We start from the raw sequence: 19,579 nt of genomic DNA, 5'->3' as shown, positions 1-19,579 counted from the left end.
TTTGCTGGACAGTCTCTTAGAGATTTCCCTGTCTACACAAAACACTGAGTTTAAAGTATAAAGACACAACGTATCTTAAAAAAAAACATTTATTTCATCATCTTGAAGGAACGTCAACGTGAACAACATACAATTTTTTTTGAATAGAAATATTACATGACCTTCACACAATTACACACCGAAAAAAAATAACTGAAATACATGACAAATGACATCCACAACTATGTAGCGTGCGTTCTGAACAAAATTGAACTGAAGGTATGCAAATCATCATCGCTACATTTATGATCAATCCACAGAAGCTAGCATGCTGCAACTAGCACTGAGCGAGCTAGATGAACACGATCACCTGTTTGAAGTATGAAGCAAACACGTAGATAACGGTATAATATGTTTTAGTCTCCCCAGCCATATTCTTTGCATGCAGTAGGATGTGGTACAATGAGCTGAATAAAGACGGATAAACATATCCAACTATTACATCTACAAACACCAGTTGTTCATTGTCCTGAAATAGCATAATTAATATATCATCAATAACTTAATTAATATATATTAGTGACAAAACATATTCACTAATGAATTAATTAACCTTATTTTTGTTGTGGTCATCAACAGCAAAGCGAGCAAGGTAATCCAGGCTCATGCCATTATCATCATTGGAAGAATTTTTCAAGACAAATCCATCCAAACCACCTGCGGCATGGAATTGTTCCAAATCAGTGATGATAGGTCCGAGGAGCTTGAACTCCACCAGCTTCTTGATGTGGTCCAACCCCTCAAAGATCTCAGCTTCATAGTAATTTGCCTTCTCACCATCTTTTGCCTCCAAAATAACGCGGTACTCAACTCCTGCAACCACCTTACTATATGCATGTATCGCCCTTACAAGCACTAGAGCTGCCTTCTGAAAAAGCAAGCATCGGTTATCGATCAATTAAAACAAAATCCTAATGTCAGATCGAGAGAGAGAGGGAGACACAAAGATAGAATTTGAATTAAATTAAGCTACTAGCTAGCAATTAACCTCTTTTTCATTGTGTTCATCAACAGCAAAGCGAGCAAGAATCTCGATCTCAATGCTGTTCGTGACTGGTACCCAACCACCTGGTGCATCTGCCATTTCTCTACTCTTTTCTTCTTAGTTTTCTTTTTAGTTCTTCTTCTTCAGTGGGATAAATTTCTCCTATCATGCAACATTACTTTATAGTTGCAAGTAATGAGTTTACTTTTCAAGTCTTCATCCACAATTACATGTGGTCTCCTATATAATATATAAAATAATAATACAAATAAAAAAAGACCAAGACCAAGACCAATAATTAAATTACACGTAATTAAATGAAAAGTATAAAATATATTAATAATTATTTATTTCCGAGTCAACTAACATGTCATTTTCTCTCTCCCTTCTTTCAACATTGGTTTTGGAACAATCTTATGTTCACACCTCATCTTCCTCACCTTAGAAGTGAGAGGTGTGAATTAATCATAAACTCATTGATCTTACCGTCTTGGTCTTTTTTTATTCTCTATGGGACATTGAAAGAATTAATGAAAAGAATAAAAAGTGGGTGTAAAACTCATCTTAAGGGAGGCCAATCAACTTTGAGCATGATATTCTTGCATTTTGGGCCTGAGGCCCAACCACAACAAAATTCAAAGCCCATACAGTTTCAATCCCTGAAACTACCTATTATCTGCTTCTTCTACTCCAGCTACATGGCCGCACCGTGTTCTTCATCACAACACCATGTCCCTGTTTCTCAAAGCACTGCCTCTCATGGCTCTTCGTCCCAGACCCTCCTTCTTCTTTCTCTGCAGAGCAATTCCAAGGGAACTTTCCACAACCAGAACATTTTCTTCTGTTTCTGCTTCAATTCAACCATCACCAACTTCTGCTAAACCCTTCAACGAATCTCTTCAATGGGTTTCCAGAACTTCTTACTGCGGTGAACTGTCTTTCAACCATGTCGGTAAACAGGTCCGCCTTTGTGGCTGGGTTGCACTTCACAGGGTCCATGGTGGTCTCACGTTTCTCAATCTCAGAGACCATACTGGCATTGTTCAGGTACTAATGCTGCTTCTGTTATCTAAACCTTTTGCTCTTCTTTTCTTTTCATGCATACTATTTATTTGTATATTCTATTTATTTCAGGTTACAACTCTTCCTGATGAATTTCCAGATGCTCATTCTGCTATCAATGACCTCAGGCTTGAGTATGTGGTTGCCATCGAAGGTGTAGTCAGGTCTAGGCCAAGTGACTCAGTTAATAAGAAGATGAAGACGGGCTTCATCGAGGTATATGTATCATTAATCAAGGGGAATTTGGATTCACAACAGTTTGGTTCTTCTGCATTTCTAGTTTATATTTGGTTGTTAATAATATCAAGATTGTTTGAATTTTTATTTATTTATTTACTGTTTTCTTCTTATCTACCTAAATTTATATGTAAATTTGTGTGACAGGTTGCTGCAAATACAGTTCTAGTGTTAAACTCTGTAAATTCAAAATTGCCCTTCTTAGTTACTACATCAGATGATGCTAAAGAATCTCCTAAAGAGGAAATCCGATTGAGGTAATGGCCATCAAGTTGATTTTGATGTTGATTGGTTTGTCATACAAGTGCGCTCATTATGATTCAAAATCTCGCTATTTTACTTGTCATTTTGTTGGCAAACTAGACTTCTTTGCTTTGATTTGCTAAAGTTACATTATTGGATCATTTGATTTTATCTGATCTTAGGTTTCGTTGATTGATCCTATTAATGCTGCCATCTGTGTTTACATGTTAAAGAGTCATTTATTTTGTGAATTTCCTTTCTGACGTACGTCACGTACCCTAAGTTTTTATGGAAAAGAGATATTTTAGTGGATGGCCTATTATATTTTTAAATAGTACTCGTTATTTGTATTATGCAAGTTTATGGGGGATCCATTGCTTTCGGTTACTTGTTTACAGGTATCGATATCTTGATCTAAGGAGGCTGGAAATGCAGTCCTACATATTGCTGCGGCATGAAGTGGTTAAACTCATTCGAAGATATCTAGAAGACATGCATGGTTTTGTGGAGGTAATATCCTGTGAGTTCATCATCGAGTTATTTTCTCTTCATTAAGTAGCTGTTTCTCTTCACTCCTCTCTTACTTCACTTTGGTTGTTGGTATTTGGTGTCCTGTGTTGATCTTTACCTTTTCTTGGTCATAAGGTAGATAGAAACTCCAATACTGTCAAGATCCACACCTGAAGGTGCCCGGGATTATTTAGTTCCATCAAGAATCCAGGTATTTAGATCTGTTTGCCTCTTGCTCTTGCTTGTGGTTATTATTTTTAGCTTTTGTTTCTCAAGATTGTAGCTAAGTGGCTATGATCTGTATATATCTCAGAAAATATTTTCTGTTGCTATTTCTTGTTTAAAGTTTTAATTACAAAAATAAAATGTCATCTCGTTTTTACTTTTTCTTGTTTTCAAAGTTTTGTATAGAAAATAATGAAAACAATTTTTTATTATTTTCCTGTATAAAATTTTAAAAATTGGATACAAAGTCAAAATAAGGCGGCATTTTTGTAATTAGAATTGGAAACAGGAAATAGAGAAAGATAATGGAATTGCTAACCAAGCAGGCCCTAAGTCACTCTCTGTCTCTCTTCTTATTGTTTATGTGAGGTCATTTTTTCTCTTGTTGATTCACTATCATATGAATTATGAAGCCAGGAACGTTCTATGCCTTGCCTCAAAGTCCTCAGCTATTTAAACAAATGCTGATGGTATCTGGTTTTGATAAATATTATCAAATAGCAAGGTAATATTTTCTTTTTATGTTTGAGTCTCTATTTTTATTGTGACTCTTCTGCTATGGAGGATTTGTTATTGTTCTCCATGCAATATTTTTCCCTTTCTCGCTCTACTATTTTTTCCCCTAAGAAAATGCATTTGGTTGGAGTGAACTTACATGCACTAAGAATATAATGTTCTTTTTTTTGTTAGCTAACCAACCTTAAGAGAAATTATTGTGACGCATTCCTTTTCTGTCGGACAAAATGCAATTCACTTTTTGCCAGATGTTTTCGAGATGAAGATTTAAGAGCTGATAGACAACCTGAGTTCACCCAACTAGATATGGAATTGGCTTTTACTCCTTTAGAGGATATGTTGACTCTTAATGAAGAATTGATGAGAAAGGTTAGTTTTTCTTTTCATCAAACGTATCTAACAGATATAAAAAAATGCATTTTCCAATTATTTTGAAGCAGTAATGTAAGCATATATCGAGCTGAAAACTTAGAATTGAGGAATATGGTATAAATAGATGGGAACTTCGTATAGGCTTTGTTTGGGAGTTTTTAGGTGAGGGGAGGGCAAGAGAGGGGGAAATGGGGGGTAAGCCCGTCCCTTTGTTTGGAAATTCCCAGTTCTCCAAATCTTCCAATTTGGGGAAACTAAAAATACAACTAAAAGAGGGTTTTGGAGGAAGTTTTCAAAAACACCCGAAACCCTTCCCGTCCTTTTTAAAATCTCCCAAATAAAGAGAGGGCTTCTCATAAGCCTCCCCCCCTTCCCTCCCCTCCCCTCCAAAACTCACATCACAAACACACCCTTAGTGATTTGAAATGTCAAAGCATTGTTGAAGATTTAGAATCAGGTTATCAACTGAGAATGGAGCATAACTAAAGAAGGACTTTAGTGGAAAACGCACATCAGTATTGTTCAAGTACACATTAATCCTATTAAGAAATCCTGAAAGAAGACTTTGGGTCATGTAGCTAATTTGTGGGTGATTGAGGGCAGTTTACTGTGCTGTGAGAGTTTACACAATTGGAAGACTGTCTGTGGGGCAAATATATTTTGTGGCTAATATGAAGCTGTTCATTTCCCAGATTAAAATATTTGCTCATTACTTGGTGTGATTAAGAAGTATTTCTTGCAGGTTTTTCGTGAAGTTAAAGGCGTGGAATTACCAAATCCTTTTCCCAGGCTGACATATGCTGAAGCAATGAATAGATATGGTTCAGACCGGCCAGATACTAGATTTGAACTTGAGTTAAAAGATGTAATGATCTTTCTTTCACCTCGTCCATAGCACTAGTGGTTTCTAGCATATGATGGATTTCAATGATCTTCTCTTGTGTTCATATGTGTATGATAGTTTTTGAAAATAATTGTCATTCTGTACTTTAGTTTGTATTTCAGTAACTCAGCTATATTTGCTTTAGCAATCTTGCTGAAATATAAATTTCACTGGGCTGCAGGTATCTGACATTTTCTCAGGGTCTTCCTTCAAGGTTTTCTCTGATACCTTGGAGAGTGGGGGAGTTATTAAAGTGATATGTGTACCTTCTGGTGCAAAAACGTACTCAAATTCAGCTCTTAAGAAAGGTGATATTTACAATGAAGCAATCAAATCTGGCGCAAAGGGTTTACCTTTTCTTAAGATCTTGGAGAATGGTAAAGGATGAATTTGGTACTGATATTTATCTTATGATATTCAGAGACATATTGTTATCTTCCATTGTTTTTTGTGTGAACCTTTGATTGTAGGGGATATTGAGGGAATTGCTGCTTTAGTATCAAGTATGGATCCTACAACTAGAAAGGATTTCATAGAGCGATGCTCTGCAGGACCAAGTGATCTTATCCTATTTGCTGTTGGTCATCAGGCATCTGTAAACAAAACTCTAGACCGTCTTAGAGTTTATGTGGCACATAAGCTAGGTTTGATTGACCATGTAAGTTGGTGATCAGGTTTGACTTTCCAGGCAAAAATAAATGCTCTCTTTCTCCAATCTCCACCATTTCTCTAATATTATTTTCTTTTGTTTTTTAGGGCAGACATTCAATTTTGTGGATCACTGATTTTCCAATGTTTGAGTGGAATGATTTAGAGCAGAGGTTTGAGGTCCGTTTTTCTTCAATAGCATCCATCAATGTGTTTCTTAATGTTATAACATGTCTAGTTATTAAATTTTCTGATTGTCCTTTGACTCCTTTCTCATTGGTGTTATCTTCACTTTTGTTCTCTCGTTTCCATGGACTTTTACGTCTTTCTGTAAATTGGCAAATTCCCTTTCTTCAAGCCCTGAATAAAATATCTATGGCCCTAAATACTATTCAATACAATCCTTTGAGAAGGGTCCAGGGATGGAGCCTGAGATTTTGATCTTGAATTAATAAGAGTTGTCCTAGTAATTTGTTTGGTTATAATAAATCATATTCTGTATCTTCATTAATATTTGGTCTAGTGCAGGCTCTTCATCATCCCTTCACTGCACCAAATCCCGAAGACATGAATGACCTTGCATCTGCTCGTGCATTGGCTTATGACATGGTTTACAATGGGGTTGAGGTAATTGGTATTCATTTTACTTACGACTCTATAAGCTGTGAGCCTGGTGATTTTGCCCCTGAATGGCTGTATTAATAACTCATGATATTTACTTAGTTCATGTGTTATGTCAGATTGGTGGGGGAAGTCTGAGAATTCATAAACGTGGCATACAACAAAAGGTTTTGGAGATTGTTGGCATCTCAATGGAGCAGGTTAGTCTAAATAACTACAACTCCATTCCTATGATTATATATCTTTTTCATTTATTTTATATATTTCCATATATACAAAACTTTTCAATGTTGGCCACACAAATTTAGACTAGAAATATGTATGCTTATATTTGATATGCATTTGAAGGCATTAGAGGCTTTCAATGAACTGAATTGTGCATTATAAATTCTTCAGGCTGAAGCGAAGTTCGGCTATCTTCTTGATGCGCTTGACATGGGGGCTCCACCACATGGTATGCAGGTTTTTACATGTTATAAACTACTTTATAGCCCTAACCCTCCCATTCCTGAGAACAAACTGAAAATTATCTTGCTAAAATAGTTTTGGTCTGTGTACAAACCATCTGGGAAAAGGCAATTTCGTCCATTTTTCTTTTTGTAAGTAATGTTGATTAATAGCAGCATGGTAACTGTGTTGGAGAAAATAGAGAATAACGTGAAAGAGTAGAGAGAGAGATTGAGGGAAAATATATTATTGACTTAATTAAAACTGAAAGCAATACATGTCTTATATAAAAGACCTAACTTACTAGAAGATAACTAAAAGATAACTTCTTATCATAATAACTAAATCAGTTATTATCTTTTATTCTAGCCTCTATCTAATAGCACTATATCACTATCTATTAGCTAGATTTAATATTTGAATTAATATCCACAATACTCCCCCTTAATTCAAATACCCAAGAGATACTACACCTATCTCTTTCCTTAAGATCACAAATCTTTCAGTCTTCAAAGGCTTGGTGAAGATATCTGCCTTCTGCTCATCAGTGGGGCAGTACACCAGCTCCAGCTTCCCTCCATTCACCTGTTCACGCAGAAAGTGAAATCTGACTTCAATGTGCTTACTTCTTCCATGAGAAATTGGATTTTTAGCAAGACTAATCGCCGAGATGTTGTCAACCATCAACTCTATTGGCTTCTTAGTCACAAAACCCATTTCTTTTAACAGTTCTTCAAGCCAAACAGCCTAGCAGGCAGCAAAGGACCCTGCTATGTATTCAGCTTCACATGAGGAAAGAGCTATGACAGGTTGCTTCTTTGAGGTCCAAGAGATTGGAGCTCCATGCAGCTGAAACAAGTACCCAGAAGTACTTTTCCTGTCATCCAAGTCGCCACTATAGTCAGAATCTGTGTAGCCAACCAGTTCCAGCTCCTTTCCAAGCTTCTTCTGCCTTGGAAACAATATTCTATAATCTGTAGTACCCTGCAGATACCGCAAAATTCTTTTGGCAGCAGCCAAATGTGATTTCTTAGGTGCACACATGAACTTGCTGATGAGTCCCACACCATAGGAAATATCAGGCCTTGAGTTGCACAAAAATCTGAGTGAACCAACAAGTTGCTTGTACAGAGAAATATCAGGCCTTGAGTTGCACAAAAATCTGAGTGAACCAACAAGTTGCTTGTACAGAGATGCATCAACATCCCCTTCATCATCCCTCCTCAACTTGATATTCACTTCAGATGGAGTTGTTACTGGATGACAATTCCCCATGTTGAACCTCTTCAGTATGTCTTTGATGTACTTCTGCTGGTACATGAAAATTCCTGCTGCAGTATACTCGAATTGCATGCCCAGGAAGTAACTCAGCTTTCCTAAATCTGACATCTCAAATTCAGACTTCAGAATTTGCTTCAGCTCATCAAGTTCTTTAGGATCTGACCCAGTTATCAACAAATCATCTACATATAGGCAGATGAGTAGCAAACCAGTGTCTCCATGACTCTTTCTAACATATACACCATACTCCACAGAGCACCTATGAAACTTGAGCTGAAGGAGGAAACCATCAATTCTCTTATTCCATGCTCGTGGGGCCTGCTTCAAGCCATATAAGGCTTTGCTGAGCTTGAAAATCATGTTCTCTTTTCCTTGTATCTCAAATCCAGGAGGCTGACTCACATAAACCTCTTCTTCCAAAGGTCCATTCAGAAATGCAGATTTCACATCAAGCTGAAAAATAGGCCAGTTTCTCGCACTAGCAATGGAAACCACTAGTCTTATGGTTTCTATCCTTGCCACAGGTGCGAAAACCTCAGAATAATCCAGCCCAGGTTTTTGTAGAAAACCTCTAGCCACAAGCCTTGCCTTGTGCCTAGCAATAGAACCATCAGGATTTAACTTCTGTTTGAACACCCATTTAACCCCAATTTTGTGCTTATTTGGAGGTAAATGGACCAGAGACCAGGTCTGATTTTTCTCAATTGCTTTCAACTCATCAATCATAGCAGCCTTCCAAACTGGTTTCGCAAGAGCTTCCTCCACATGCAATGGCTCAGCGTCAGCCATCAAAGCAAAGTGAATCAGATCGCCTTCATCATTAACTGCATGGTCAGGGACTGTCTGATACTCACTATATCTTTCAGGCCTATTCCTCTGCCTTTGAGGTCTTGGAACATGGTCTGCAGAACCATCTGAATCAGCCTGATCATCATGTGGTAAAGCCTCAGAATTAGTTTGGTGGACATGTGATAAAGGTGCAGAATTACTGTTCTCACCCAGAACATCAAGTCCAAATCTTCTAAGACTGCTTCTGTTCTCCTTCCAGTCCCAGTGCTCTTTCTCAAGCACCATGACATCTCTGCTGAAAGTCATCTTCTTTCTTGTTGGATCATACAGCTTGTACGCACCAGTTGGATGATATCCAACTAAGATCATTGCTTCACTCTTGTCTTGTAGCTTGCTTCTCCTTTGATCTGGAACGTGCTGATAACAAAGTGAACCAAAAATCCTCAAATGACTAACCTTGGGTTTACTTCCAGTCCAGATTTCCTCAGGAACCTGTTCTGGAAGCCTCTTTGTTGGACATCTGTTAAGAATATAAGCAGCTACTGCCACTGCTTCTCCCCAAAAACTTTGAGGCAGAAATTTCTCCTTCAGCATGCTCCTTGTCATGTTGAGGATGATTCTGTTTCTTCTCTCTGCTAGACCATTGTGTTGTGGGGTATAAGGGGCTGTAACTTCATGTTGCACACCACATTTCAAACAAAAATCAGCGAACTCCTTGGAAGTGTACTCTCCTCCTCCATCAGTTCTGAGTGTTTTAAGAAGCTTCCCACTTTGCCTTTCAACTGCAGCTTTAAAGTTCACAAATGTTGAGAATGCTTCACTCTTCTGCTTGATAAGATATACCCACAACATCCTGCTGTACTCATCAACAAAACTCATGAAATACTTGTTTCCTCCTAATGAAGGAACCTCAAATGGCCCACACAGATCAGAATGCACAACTTCTAGAATGTCTTTAGCTCTCATTCCTAGTTGTGACTGAAAAGAATTTCTGGTTTGTTTCCCAGCCATACAAACCTCACAAACTTTCTCAGGCAATGCAGTAACAGGCAAACCGGACACCATGTGTTTGGCACCTAACTGATGCAAACTTTTAAAGTTCAAGTGACCATACCTGGAGTGCCAAGTCCAACATTCTTCTTCAGGTTCTTGTGCAGCAAAACATTTAATTTCAGCAGCTTTCATATTGACCTGAAAGGTTTTGTTCTTTGTGAGATTAGCATTCAGAACTAGCCTTTCCTCAGGATCATACAGATGAAGCTTCCTATTCTTCGTGTCAAAGTTGTACCCTTTCTCCACTAGCTGACCAATACTCATCAAATTGCACTTTAACTCTGGAACATAGAAAACATCTTTGATAACCGCAGTCTTACCATTCTTCCTTGGAATGACTACATCTCCTTTCCCTTTTATCTGAAGTGTCCTGTTATCAGCAAATTTTACTCTGCCAGTCCTCGTCTTGTCCAGATCTACCAACCATTCATTGTGGCTGGTCATGTGATTGGAACAGCCTGAGTCTAGGTACCATATCTCATCAGTTTCAGCACTCACTGTTGAATTCATTGTTGTGACCATTAGCATTATAGGATCTTCATCAGAATCTTCCCTTGTTGCATAAGCTTCCTTGTCTGCATTCTTCTGCTGTTTTGGTTTGCCAGCGCGACACTCATAGGAGTAGTGTCCCATCTTGTGACACTTGTAGCATTCAACATTCTTCTTATCAGTCTTCCTCTGATTGCCACCATTCTTTGCAGATTCACCTCTCCTTTTGGACGATTCTGGCTTGTCAGAATTATCTTGAGACCACTTTGACTTGTTGTCGGACTTTCCTTTGCCTGTCCACTTCTTCTTTTTGCCATCATGATTGTCCAGACCAACCTTCAAAGCTTGTTCTGCAACTTTCACAGAATTACGATCAGCAAGGCGCATCTCATGTGCTTCCAATGAACTCTGCAACTCTTCTATCTTCATGCTGTCCACATCTTTAGATTCCTCAATTGCCACTACGATGTAGTCAAATTTGGGAGCCAAGGACCTCATGATTTTCTCTATCACCATCACATCAGTGATCTTTTCCCCACAGCCCTTCATTAAATTGACAGTGGTTAGGATCTTGGTGAAGTATTCACCAACCTTTTCATTCTCCTCCATCTGAAGACCTTCATACTGTCTTCGAAGAGTTTGCAACTTTACCTTCTTTACCTTGTCACTGCCACTATGAACTTTCTGTATAATGTCCCACATCTCCTTTGCTGAAGATGCATTTGCTATTTTCTCAAAATGCGTATCATCAACGCATTGATGAATGAGAAACATCGCCTTACAATCCTTCTTCTTCATCTCGTTATGAAGAGTCTTCTGTTCTTCAGTCATGTCTTGGGTCAGTGGTTGAAACCCATTCTCTATAACATCAAGAACATCTTGAAACCCAAATAGAACTTTCATCTGAGAATTCCATCGATCCCAATTCTTATCAGTTAGAACTGGGAGATTTACTCCCGGCAGATTGTTACTTGCCATCGTGAGGGTTTCGGTTTCTTGATCAAAATCGAGATTCACAGCGTGTAGGGGAGGAACCTCTGAAACTCGCAGCTTCCACTAAGTTCAGAATCGCAGAATTACAATTCTGATGAAGGACGAGACTCGCAGAATCGCACTTCAACAAAACCGAGCCAAACAGATTTGAAACACACAGTTTCACAGCAACCCTAAACCACCAAACCTATCACAGGCCTCGAAACTCGCAGCTTCGATCAGAGGTTGTGTTTGGCACCGTTTAAACAAGATTGAAACACGCAGCTTCAATCTTCACGACCCGCAGGTCCAAGAATCGGAACGTGCTCTAGATACCAAGTTGTTGGAGAAAATAGAGAATAACGTGAAAGAGTAGAGAGAGAGATTGAGGGAAAATATATTATTGACTTAATTAAAACTGAAAGCAATACATGTCTTATATAAAAGACCTAACTTACTAGAAGATAACTAAAAGATAACTTCTTATCATAATAACTAAATCAGTTATTATCTTTTATTCTAGCCTCTATCTAATAGCACTATATCACTATCTATTAGCTAGATTTAATATTTGAATTAATATCCACAATAAACTGCAGTTTAGACAGACAATGCATTTCTTTTGCATTGCTTTCATTGCTCTGTTTGACAGTTTGAGGATAAGGTTGAATATGAAGAACACCTACGAGAACCAAATTTGCACGGGTTCTTGATATTAGGAATTGCACCATAGAGAAATATAATAGGAACACAATCACTAACATGAAAAACTCCAAAACTTACGGCCGTTGTGTATATGAACAAGCATAGAATAACACTGTGAAAACTTTTATAACACAGACTTCTCTTTCAGCCATCCTACCACCTCAGTACACCCACGCGCTCCAAAGCAAATTTCTAAACTACCATCTCACAACACTAACACAAGAGTATAAGAGAAAGAACAAAGCTAGATATAAAGCTTAAAGTGTTTCTTACTGGTGCTACATATAATCTGGGATGAAGAAACTGAATTGAGGAGCTCGCAATTAATAAGAGTGTTTTGTGTGATGTATCATAAATTCGTCATTGCTGCACATAGTTATTGATAATCGTCTATCAAATGCAGGAGGCATAGCTTATGGGGTGGACAGGTTGGTTATGTTGTTAGCCGGGGTTCATTCCATCAGGGATGTCATTGCTTTCCCAAAAACAACAACTGCACAGTGTGCCCTTACAAGATCACCATCTGAGGTGGATCCCCAGCAGCTGAAGGATCTTTCAATCACAAACGTAGATTGATATTCAACTCTTCATATCTGTGGAGCTCCACACCCATTTTTGTACCAAGCTAAGGAATAATTTATGTAATCCAGAAAGAGGAGCTTCGATTAAATCAGTATCTACTTTTAAGGAGGGATACCATGTAAACTCACTTGGTTGTGTGTTATTAATCACATTTTTTGGGCCAAACAAAAATATAGGAGATTGATTATATGAAGTATAATTGGACATGGTTACAATTTTCTGATGCTATTATGCACCGGAGGAGAGAGTAGAGAGAGATAGAGAGGCCTGTATGGTGTGTTGCTGAATGAAAATGCTTAAACTATCTTGTATCATACCATGAAAGAAGCTCATCAACAAGTGACTACATCAAGTTCTCTGCACCTTCTTTCATGCAAATGCTTTTCATTTCCAAAGGCTATGATTGTTTAATGATTTTTATGTTGTTATAGTAGTTCAGCAAAGGCTGGATTCAAGTCCATAGGAAAAAAAGGAGATTAATTCCTGAAAAACTAAGGGTTTGTTTAATATTTTTTGTTAATTACAAAAATAGTGTTGTTTTCACTTCATTTGTAGTTTAAAGATTTTGCCACGTGAACAACAACAAAAGCCTTATCCCACCAAATGAAATTGGCTATATAAATCACACTATGCGAGGTTGATAAAAAACTAGATTTTGAAGAATATTATTAATAATGATGTCATTTTTAACAATATCTTTCGATGTTCTTGTAGGTTTTTCTCTACCCATCCTTACATGATTAAAGAGTAAAGACCATGTAATCTGCTAATTTCATGGGTGCCTCAAAATGTGTATTTCGTACGTGGCCATACCACTTTAATTGATTTTCTGTTAGCTTCTTTTTTCTCATGTTGTTCTGTGATGATAAAGTCCAACATTTTTGCTACTAAAAGTCTAATAATGATAGTGGTTGGGTAAAACTTTTTTTTAAGATTGGTATGTATTTTGCAATTACATCACAAATAACCTAGAATTTTTTTTTTTCCATTTGTACAAGAGAACATAGAAAAAATTTAGGCTGCTTTCATGTTTTCTAGACAACTCTTAAAAAATATAAACAAATGAATGTCTCTCTATTCTCGTCTATGATGAACCAAAACACTAAGGCCCTACTTCACTATCTAATCACCATTTTGCTGTTACTTACCCAATCGATCGACTGACTAAGACAAATTAACATTTGAATAAATGACAATCTTAAATGTACAACTGTTGTAACCATCATATATGGATTATAACTTTTTGGGCTAGTGACTTTAAATGAGATGGAATTAGTATGCATATAGGAAAGTTATTATGTGGCTCTACAAAACTTGGCGTACTCTAAGAATATTGAAGTATGATCTGTATGGTCTACATAGAGCCCTATTCCCCAGTTAATGAGAAATTAAACTGAATCATAAGTTTCAACTTTCAAACCAAACTACACGAGTAATGCCTTAGAAATTAACAGAAAGGGGACAGCGACAAAGGGTTATGCCAGCAGGGATTAATTATAACATTATGAATGATAATTAGAAAATAAAAAGTCAAGGTGGAAATTTTGTTAGCATGTCATAATCATGCTTTGCCTTTTCATTTGAACCTTGTGTTGCCACTTTATTTGACAAGTAATTGATAATATTATTGCTCAGCGTGTATGTATGCCCTTTCAATTATTTCATCAGTAATGCTATCAATATTTTGAACACTATCCATCATAATTCATGTGATTTATTTATTTTTCGAAAACTCAACAATTTTTTAAGAAGTGAGAGAAAGATGTTAACTTTTTTAAAATAAACCAGTCCGGCCTATACGAAAAAGTACTATTAGAGAGAGTGTTTAAAAGACTGTGTTGATAGCACTCCTCATTATTTCAATATTTAGAAACTCAAATTGCAGCATGGTCTTAGTGTATGTTTGGATTTTCATTAAACTCAATGTTGTATATAGTCTTACTTCTCCAATACATATTGGACTCACTCAACATGTCAAAGACTAACTTCTTTATTGATACTTGAGATACATGAATTCACGTTTATGTTTACATTGACGCCAAAATAAACATACTCTTAGAATGATGGTAGATCGGAGTTATAACTCTTATGGAAGAACCAAGTTATCATCAGGATTCCGGGTCCTTTAAAGCAGGGGTATCCTTTCTTATGAAAGAAAGTACAAACTTGTCATATATGTTGGCTACAAAATCTCATGTAAGGAGTGTACTCCGATCCTCCTGCATGTTTGGTGTTTGCTCTAACCACTTAACAATTGTTTAGTTAAGGTTATTCAACTAAGTCCAGAGCAGTAATATGTACAAGAAATTAAAGATAAATTAAAACCTGACTCAATATAGAAGAACACAGCACAAGTCCTATTAAATATATGTCATGCAAAGTTTTCAATCATGCAAGAGTTGAAATTAATTAAATTCGAATCTTGATAGGTACCAGATTTTAATTTATTAGATCACTCTTCACCGAAAACTATTTGGGAATACTATTGAAAAAAGCTCTCTCAATAAGAACACTGTCTTGGATTCTCCTCCTAAGGAGCTGGAAGTTTTGCTGTTTCTAGACTCCATAGGAGTCATTTAGCTTTTCTGTTTTCTTGTCATTTTCCGATATATCAAAAACTTTTTTTTTCATACGCAAAACTTGAATTTGTGACATTAGTTAAGAGGAATCAAACGCATATCAGGTAAACTAATTAATCAGTATCCTAGTAACTTTTCAAAGGGATGCACTCAATTTCCCATTGAAGACATCTTAGCTTGAGAATATAATTAACTTGACATATTTGATATATCATATATGAATCTGCGCTTAAAGCTGCAACTAATAGTATTTTCCTTCACCATCACTCGACTCAAAATTAATTATGGACATGCTAATTATAGATTGTTTTGAATTACAATTGTGGATAAAATAATAGAATGGATTTGATATATTGAGTGATAATAAACTGCGAATAAAATACTCATTTTTGAGTTAAAAATTCACATATAAAATAAGAACATTGAATCAGTCGTGCAAAGCTAGTTTATTGAAATTAATTAATTCAAACAAATTTAAGAAATAAAATGTGTGGGCAAGCTTCGTCCTAATTTGATTGGCGGGCAAGTCGGCCATCACTTTGCTTGGTTCAGAACTTTTCCTTCTGCTTTTTGGCTTGGCAGTTGGAGTAGTCTTTGTCCTAATGAAAGAGATTATGACAAGGACTATATATCATTTTATTCATTATCATGAACTAAGTATCAATTAATAATGAACCACCCAGAAACAAAAAATGAAACAGGAAATTAATAATTTCATATATGCTAATCAGAGGAGATGAGTGTTATCAAGAAATTGAGGCCCGTGGCTTTACACGTGTGCAACCATATATATGACATTTTCATTAACTTTTATAAGAAAAATATTGAATTTATTAGAATTAGGGAGACCTAACTCAACCCAAAAACTAGCTCAAGAGTTGAGGTTTGCACTACCATTTATAAGCACTTGATTGGCCACATCTCTAGCTAATGTGAGACTCTAACACAATTAACACCTAAATTGAGGACGAAGAGGGGATGAAATTAATGAATGTGATATATAGTATTGGTGTTGTTCTGGAAACTTAATTGTGAATCCCTCTGATTCCTTGCGGCGGTTTTAGGCTTTGCACACGGTGGTGAGCTCGTTGTTCAGCGGAGCACGACGAGGGAGGCAACAACATATATAAGAAACTACGACTCTCAAATCATTTTAGAAACTAGCTAGAGAGAGAGTTCAGGCAAAACATAGTGATGATGCATGTATAATTAATTAAATAATCAATTATATCCATATAGTTTGATCATAAGTGTTGTTGAGATATTTAACCTTAGTAAAACCACTAATAATTTTAGAGAAAATGACAATATTTGAACAAACTTTGAGTTATTAATTGTATCAACTCTAAATTTGTTTGGTTAATAACTTGTCGGATGAGATAAGATCTTGCTTTGGTCGTTTTGGCCGACTAACATGACATTCATTCCGTTGTGAATTTTTTGAGCTGTCATTAACAATATTAGACCTTGTAGATATTTGGACCAGCCATAACAAATGAGATGTAGTAAAATTGAGAGATAAAGAGGAAAAAAAAAGTTATGTTTGAGGAGTTTGTTTTGTTTGGTATCTACATGTTATAAAGTTTATAAAAACATTGGTAGCTAGATAAGAACAAGTTCCTCGGGAGGCACGTAGGTACGTAGTGTGACAGAAATGTATAAATATTATGTATTATACACGAATAATAAGTAAGAGACTGACCAACAACCATATCCTGTAATAGCTTGTTGGTTGGAGCTAGCTTGTGAAAAAGATTGAGTGCTGAGTCCATTTAGTTTAGGTCACCTAATATAATTACTGGTTTAGATCAAAAAAGCATTGCTACCTTAGCTTCACGAGTCATCATATCAGGTGTTATATTAGTAGGAGAACTATATATGGTGATAACAAAGGAACCTACCCCTTTTGATGCTAATTTATTACCAATCACATGCATGCTCTCAATTATTATTATTATTATTATTATTATTATTATTATTATTATTATTATTATTATTATTATTATTATTATTATTATTATTTGAATTTTAGGTAGAATATAATGGTCTCTAATTTATTTTAGAAAAATGATATAATATAGTCTATGCATGACATGCCGACGAATTGTACATGCTGATTTATTTCAGTTTTATGATACCGCCAAGCATGTTTCTATAAAGTATAAACTAATCATACCTCAAAAAAACACAAGGGTTAAAATTTGTAGTTAAACATTTATTAGTTGAGAGTTTCATCCATTGACGATGTTTATGAAAAAAAAAAATTAATGGAAGACACGTGATGTTACATTAAAATTTGAGGGCTTAATTAATTTATGGCTGTAAGTTGTGCAGATATGTGGATATACACCAGAAAATTATAGGTTAAATCATGAGATAAATTTAATTTCTCTAAGCGTCATATACTATTCTTGCTTTTCTTACTAAATTCTATTTGATCCATTGGCTTTGCACTAAATAACAAGGTTGTTATAACTTAGATTGAAAGAAATTGCTCCTTTATTGCAAGAGAGGATGTGTAGTGGAAGACATATTACGATCAAAATCAATATTGAGTGGTAGCCAACTGTGCTGATGGGAAAAGCATTATGCATATATTATATATATGCCATTATCCATATAAGTTGTATACTTAGGTCTATATTAACAATATAATGTCTTTAATTAATATTAGAGTAAAATACACTCACCCCCCTTAAGATTTGCAAGAATGACACTCCACCCCATTCTTTTTAAAAATCTACACTCTACCCCATTTTTTATAAAGGCAAATTTTAGTGACGAAAACAAATTCCTCACTACTAAAAACTAATTACTAATTAGTAAAAATTTAAATGAATTTAATGCATATACACTATCATACATTAATTTATGAAAATAATTTTACTGAATTAAATTTAAAAAAACCATCCACTCTATCTGTTAAGTCCACGTCCCATCTATCTCCAAATCATATTTCTCACCACAAACGGCCACCACCAAGCCTTTACTCCCTTTAACACGGCTCCACTGTCCCACAATGTGAAACCCCATGGCACCTTCATGCCTCAAAGTTTTGTTGCGACCTGAACCCCAGAACGTGAATCGCACATCCCTAAAGCCACTTGTTCAACTACTTCTTGTGAATTTCACCCCTTTAAGTTGTGAGCGAACGCTCTGTTGGTCTTAGATATTGTTGGATTTTGTTAAAAACGATGCTCCACCGCCTCGTTGGGCTCTAATAACCTCAGATCCACTTCATATTTTCATAATTTTGTTTCTCTATTTTCTTCACCCATTTGTGTTGCTTTTTTGGCCCACAACCCAATTTTGAAAATTGGAGGTATAAAGAGATTATTTTGATTAAAATTGAATTATTACCAAATATGAAAACACAAGCATGTTTCACTATGTTCGAGATATGGTTTGTAAATCGGGCAGGTGTGCTATTGCATAATTTGCATTATGAATTTACGGAGGAAAAACGCGATTGAGAGAATGAGGAGGATTGTGATGTTTTCATTTTTAAATTTATTGGATTATATTGATTTTTTTTTTGAAATTATTGATTAACAATTTAAATAATTATTAATTATTAATGAAAAATATTTTTCGTCACTAAATTTGCCTCTATATAAAATGGGGTGGGATGTAGATTTTAGATAAGAATGGAGTGGAGTGTAATTCTAACAAACCTTAAGGGGGTGAGTGTACTTTACTCTTAATATTATATTATGGAATTATATAGAGAACGATGTCAAGGAACCTTATTGCTTGGGCCATTATTAAATTGTTATACCGTATCCATCACTTCCACTTTTTGAAGTCTTACGTGAAAGAAACTATCAAAAAGAGAAAAAGAGCATTTTACGTGGCACAAAAATCATAACACACAATTAGTTGTATAAAGTATAAACTAGTGGCTAAGATCGCTTCCACTAAATAAAATTTAGAAAACTATAGCAATTTTATTTCAAATTATACCGAATATAAATCAGAAGATTCTTCTCTTCTAATTTAGTAAGAGTTAGCTCATATATATATGAACATACAAAAAATTTCAACATCCTTCTAAGATATGTTTTAGTGACAATTTGTAATTACTGCAAATCCATGTGGAGGATAAAATTACCACTAATCGATATATTTATTGAGTATCGTCAATTTTTATTTTTTTTATTTTTTATGTTTACATGTATCATTACTAAACTTAATATAATTTTATGAGCATGTAAACACAAAAGCTAACAATATTATAAATTATTTTTCACGTCAACTAATTAACTTCATGCATGGCCCCTCAAATACGTCAAACATCCTATATAGGCCTAACACCCACAAATTAGTATACCTTTATGGCCT

The 19,579-nt window shown here is 35.7% G+C and overlaps 2 protein-coding genes across 3 annotated transcripts; one reads left to right on the top strand and one right to left on the bottom strand.

The window, feature by feature from the left end:
- Positions 1-75: 75 nt before the first annotated feature.
- Positions 76-1,210, bottom strand: LOC130711374 (multicystatin-like). 2 transcript variants are annotated; one of them, XM_057560960.1, is made up of 3 exons: positions 1,028-1,210; positions 593-904; positions 76-508 (listed from the first exon to the last, which is right to left on the bottom strand). In XM_057560960.1, the coding sequence occupies exons 1-3, from the start codon at positions 1,121-1,123 to the stop codon at positions 332-334; spliced, it is 585 nt and encodes a 194-aa protein (XP_057416943.1). In that variant the 5' UTR covers positions 1,124-1,210; the 3' UTR covers positions 76-331. The 2 variants fall into 2 exon arrangements, with proteins under 2 accessions (XP_057416943.1, XP_057416942.1); XM_057560959.1 differs by having other exon boundaries at positions 593-907; positions 1,028-1,202.
- A 504-nt stretch (positions 1,211-1,714) lies between these two features.
- Positions 1,715-13,021, top strand: LOC130711371 (aspartate--tRNA ligase, chloroplastic/mitochondrial). The gene is made up of 15 exons (XM_057560955.1): positions 1,715-2,071; positions 2,159-2,302; positions 2,471-2,580; positions 2,965-3,076; positions 3,216-3,287; positions 3,715-3,806; positions 4,066-4,186; positions 4,932-5,054; positions 5,254-5,449; positions 5,543-5,730; positions 5,829-5,900; positions 6,249-6,347; positions 6,461-6,541; positions 6,738-6,795; positions 12,481-13,021. Exons 1-15 carry the CDS (start codon positions 1,754-1,756, stop codon positions 12,651-12,653), a joined length of 1,959 nt encoding a protein of 652 aa, XP_057416938.1. The 5' UTR covers positions 1,715-1,753; the 3' UTR covers positions 12,654-13,021.
- The last annotated feature ends 6,558 nt before the right edge of the window (positions 13,022-19,579 follow it).

This window comes from Lotus japonicus, chromosome 4, assembly GCF_012489685.1.
Source record: "Lotus japonicus ecotype B-129 chromosome 4, LjGifu_v1.2".
Lineage (NCBI taxonomy): Eukaryota > Viridiplantae > Streptophyta > Magnoliopsida > Fabales > Fabaceae > Lotus > Lotus japonicus.
This window is presented reverse-complemented; position numbering and strand designations above follow the sequence as displayed.

Coding starts and splice junctions, on each gene's coding strand:
- LOC130711374 (XM_057560959.1), bottom strand. CDS start 1,123: ATGGCAGATGCACCAGGTGGTTGGGTACCAGTCACGAACAGCATTGAG. Junction 908..1,027: donor ATGAACACAATGAAAAAGAG/GTTAATTGCTAG, acceptor TTGCTTTTTCAG/AAGGCAGCTCTAGTGCTTGT. Junction 509..592: donor ATGACCACAACAAAAATAAG/GTTAATTAATTC, acceptor ATGCTATTTCAG/GACAATGAACAACTGGTGTT.
- LOC130711371 (XM_057560955.1), top strand. CDS start 1,754: ATGTCCCTGTTTCTCAAAGCACTGCCTCTCATGGCTCTTCGTCCCAGA. Junction 3,807..4,065: donor AAATATTATCAAATAGCAAG/GTAATATTTTCT, acceptor ACTTTTTGCCAG/ATGTTTTCGAGATGAAGATT. Junction 5,055..5,253: donor TTGAACTTGAGTTAAAAGAT/GTAATGATCTTT, acceptor ACTGGGCTGCAG/GTATCTGACATTTTCTCAGG.